Consider the following 4,678-nt stretch of genomic DNA (forward strand, 5'->3'; position numbering starts at 1 on the left):
GTCACCACGTTGTCTGTTACTGTCCCAGTTGTCACGCCGTTACCTAGTTTTGACAACGCTTTTCTTTTGAGGAACGCCGATCTGTTGCGACAGTTACAGCAGCAGCAACAGCGAGATGAGATGCTGCAAAGTCTCCGAACAAACTTGTTTACCAATGCCTACTCAGGAGGAAACCCTGTCTCCGTCGGCCCTTTCGTTTCCGGATCTCTGGTAAGTTCTATGATCTCTACTCCTATGCCACACGTTACACAGTTTTCCTCGGTAGCAAGTGCTCCGATGAATAACGGTCTAAACGGCCTGTTTCTCTAAGGATCTTTGGGTTTAAATCCTCAAGACCAAGAGCTGCTCATGCCATACCACCCCACGTCTATGACTTCACAATCAAAGTTTACGTTGCGGATCGTCAATGCCCCACTCCCAGCTAAGCTGAAGATGCCTCCCACGTTGAAATTTTACGATGGTACGTCCGATCCGGACGACCACATGTTCGCGTTTGCCGGAGCGGCTAAGGTCGAGCAGTGGCCTATGCCGGCTTGGTGTCTTATGTTCGCCCAAACTCTCACCGGATCGGCTAGAGTGTGGTTTGATGGGTTGCCAGAAGGGTCGATCGACCACTTTGAAGATTTCCGACGTATATTCTTGCAAAACTTTTGTCAGCAGCGTCGTCGCAAAAAAGACATTGCTGAAGTCCATCACATAAAGCGCCGCGATGGGGAATCCGTAGAAGATTTTATAGACCGTTTCAACCGAGAAAGCATGCAGATAAGCGGAGCAGTTGATCAGCTCCGAGTCTCGGGATTTTGCCACGGGGTGCGGAACAATCAGTTGGTGGAAAAACTTCATGAAGATCTCCCAAAAACCATGGAGGTACTCATGGAAAGAGCTCGAGCTTTTGTTCGAGGGAAGAGTGCTTGCGGCCAGCCAAGTGAAACAACTGCCAGGAATTCCAAAGCACGAACCACATCGTGGAGACGGAACGCATCACCACCAAAAGATAGGAACAATAACTGGAACAGAAGCCGTGGCCCGTATCAAAAGTCCGACCGAAGCAGTTTTCGGACAGGAAATGTGCGATTCAACAGTTTCTCCGAGTTAACAAAGTCGCCAAGCGAAATCCTCAGCACGGAGACTACTCGTTTCCCTACGCCGTCGAAGCAACGACCCACCTCGGATAAGCACTCTAAAAAATATTGTGAATATCACCGAGACAAGGGCCATACAACTGATGAATGTTGGGCCCTAAAGCAAGAAATCGAAAAGGCCGTTCGATCCGGTAAACTCTCACACCTTGTAAAAGAAGTAAAAGATGGAAAGAAGCCAGCAACAGCAGTCGATAATCCGAACACCGAGCCCGGAATCAATATGATCCGGTCAGCCGAACCAAGAGGGGTAAAGCGGTCGAACCAGCATATGGCAGCATGGATGCACCAACCAACGTATTTCCCTCCGGTCGATCCCGAAGATGCTCGGGACGGACCAATTACAATTTCAGCTGTTGTCGCCGGACACCTGGTCCGACGCATTTACGTGGATGGAGGAAGCGCCTTTGAGGTCATGTATATCCAGTGTTTCCAACAGCTGAATCCCCAAACAAAAAGGAAGTTGATCGAGGTATCTACCCCTTTGATAAGCTTCTCAGGAGAGGTAGTCCGACCGATAGGACATATTACTCTCCCGACCACATTCAAAGACGGTAACAAGAGCAGAACAGTACCACTAACTTTCCTGGTTGTTCGAACTCATTCTTCGCACAACATAATACTCGGGCGACCCGGATTACGAGCTCTTGGAGCAATCAGTTCGACAATACACGGAGCTATTAAATTCCCTACCGAAGCCGGTGTTGCCACTATCTGTTCAGAGTCGAATTCGTTTGTCGCCGAAGTAAGACATGCGGCAGAAACGAGCTCCCAAAAGTCCGAAGTACCCACGGAACTTTGGGCAATCAACCCGGATTTTCCCGAGCAACAAGTAGCTATTGGTGCTCAGCTCCCAAAACGAGCGAAGAAGCTTTTATGGGAATTGTTAAGCAACTCGATAGATGTCTTCGCGTGAAAGCACTCTGATATGCAGGGAGCCCCCAGATCCATGGCACAACATCACCTGAACGTAAAAGAATCAATCAAACCGATAGCACAAAGGAAAAGGCATATGGCGCCGGATCGGGCAAAAGCCATTGCAAAAGATGTTAAAAGTCTCCTAGACGCAGGAATCATTCGAGAGGTGCGGTATCAAACATGGGTATCAAACCCCGTTATGGTACGGAAGAAAGATAATTCATGGAGAATGTGCATCGATTTCACCGACTTAAACAATGCGTGCCCGAAAGACTGTTTTCCTCTATCGGAGATTGATGAGAAGATTGACTCCGTCGCCACGTTCAGGTTAAAGTGTTTTTTGGATGCTTACAAAGGATATCATCAAATACAAATGGCGGTCGAAGATGAGGATAAGACGGCCTTTGTCACCAATGAAGGAGTGTATTGCTTTACTAAGACGCCGTTCGGTTTGAAAAACGCCGGTGCTACGTACCAGCGTCTGATGAACAAAGCTTTTAAGGATCAGATCGAAGGAAATGTGGAGGTATACCTTGATGACATCGTGATCAAAAGTCACGACGAGGTCGCCATGCTAAAAGACATACTCGAAACGTTTACCCGACTCAGAAGCATCAACATGAAGCTAAATCCGAAAAAATGTACATTCGGAGTAGAGAAGGTAAGTTTCTCGGAGTCATGGTCGGGTCAAAAGGCTTACGAGCCAACCCCGATAAGATTGATGGTGTTCTTACAATGAAGCCTCCGACGTCGGTCAAAGAAATTCAGTCCTTAAACGGACGATTGGCTGCTCTCCATCGGTTCTTGTCAAAAGCAGCAGACCGGTCGCTCCCATTCATGGATGTTCTCAAAAAAAGCTTTAGATCGGAGTTCAAATGGACAGAAGAGGCTGCGCGAGCTTTCGAAGAGCTTAAAACTTGTTTGGGCACCTTGCCAACCCTCACCGTACCAGAAGAAGATGAGGTATTAACGGTATACTTAGCCGCATCATTCGGAGCTATCAGTGCAGTGTTAGTTGCACACCGTACTGGGAAGCAAATTCCCATTTATTACGTAAGCTGAACGTTAAAAGATTACGAAACAAGATATTCAAACTTGGAAAAATTAGCCCTGGCTCTAGTCCATGCTTCAAGAAGACTTCGCCGATACTTTCAGGCCCATCCAATTGAGGTACGAACAGACCAAAGAATCCAACACGTTCTCCGACGACCTGAGGTTTCGGGTCGAATGGCAAAATGGGCGATTGAATTGGGCGCGTTCAACATTACCTTCCGAACTAAAGGTCCGTTGAAAGGGCAGGTAATAGCGGATTTCTTAGTCGAAATACCGGAAGAGAAAGGAACGGAAGACGTTGAAAAAGCTCCAGAAAAGCCGTGGTCCTTGTATACCGACGGAGCTTCTAGTACCGAAGGAGCAGGGGCGGGCCTAATCCTCACCGATCCAGACGGAACGGATATGACGTATGCACTCCGGCTAGAGTTCAAGAGTTCGAATAACGAAGCTGAGTACGAGGCCCTCTTAGCTGGCCTACGTCTAGCGCTGAGAGTTGGAGCAAAAAATGTCATAGCCCATGTAGATTCGTTACTTGTAGCAAATCAGGTAAATGGAGAATATGAGGCGAGGGAAGCAAACATGGTCGAATATCTCGAACAGGTAAAGCAAGCAATGGCATTATTTGAAGCATGTAAGGTCGAACATATTCCCCGTAGCAAGAACAAGAAGGCTGATGCTTTAAGCAAGTTGGCATCGGTGTCGTTCAGTCGCCTGGCAAAGGAAGTGAGAGTGGAAGTTCTAACTACGCCTTCAATCGCAGCTCCGCAAGTAATGCAGGTCGAAGCACCATCGCAAACATGGATGACGCCAATAATTAACTACTTGGTACACGATGTTTTGCCAGTCGATAAGGCCGAAACAAGGAAAATACAGCTCAATTCTCTCCAGTATCAGATGCAGGAAGGAGGCTTATACCGAAAGACTTTTCTCGGACCTCTGCTAAAGTGCTTGGACCCGGAGCAAGCCAGTTATATCATCAGGGAAGTACACTACGGCATCTGTGGTATTCATGTTGGGCCTAAAATGATTGTTACGAAAGTCAAGAACGCAGGATACTACTGGCCGGGGATGCATGAAAGCACCGTAAAAGAGCTCCAACAGTGTGAAGAATGCCAAAGGCACGCGCCAGTCAGCTTCCGAGCCAAGAACGAAATGATACCCGTAACCGCAGCATGGCCCTTCCAAAAGTGGGGCGTCGATATCGTCGGACCTTTTCCAAGATCGAGCGGAAGCGCTCAATATCTGCTAGTCGCGGTAGATTATTTCACCAAATGGGTGGAAGCCCGACCATTTACAGTCATCTCCGGCTACAACGTGACACGTTTCTTCTGGGAACAAATTGTATGCCGATTCGGTCTTCCGCTCTACATCGTAAGCGACAACGCGAAGCAGTTTGCAGAAAACCCATTTAAGCGCTGGTGCGAAAATCTGAAAATAAACCAAGTTTTTTCCTCGGTAGCCCACCCTCAGGGCAATGGGCAGGTCGAACAAATCAATCGGCGAATTGTCGACGGGATAAAGAGGAGACTCGGTTACGAGGGAAAAGGCTGGGCGGACGAGTTGCCGAA

At 48.0% G+C, this 4,678-nt stretch overlaps 1 protein-coding gene across 1 annotated transcript; it reads left to right on the top strand.

Annotated features, from left to right (window-relative positions):
- The first annotated feature begins 369 nt into the window (after positions 1-369).
- Positions 370-2,055, top strand: LOC110869692. The gene has a single exon (XM_022118925.1). It carries the CDS (start codon positions 370-372, stop codon positions 2,053-2,055), a length of 1,686 nt encoding a protein of 561 aa, XP_021974617.1.
- The last annotated feature ends 2,623 nt before the right edge of the window (positions 2,056-4,678 follow it).

The sequence above is a fragment of the Helianthus annuus genome, chromosome 8 (genome assembly GCF_002127325.2).
Source record: "Helianthus annuus cultivar XRQ/B chromosome 8, HanXRQr2.0-SUNRISE, whole genome shotgun sequence".
Lineage (NCBI taxonomy): Eukaryota > Viridiplantae > Streptophyta > Magnoliopsida > Asterales > Asteraceae > Helianthus > Helianthus annuus.

Coding starts and splice junctions, on each gene's coding strand:
- LOC110869692 (XM_022118925.1), top strand. CDS start 370: ATGACTTCACAATCAAAGTTTACGTTGCGGATCGTCAATGCCCCACTC.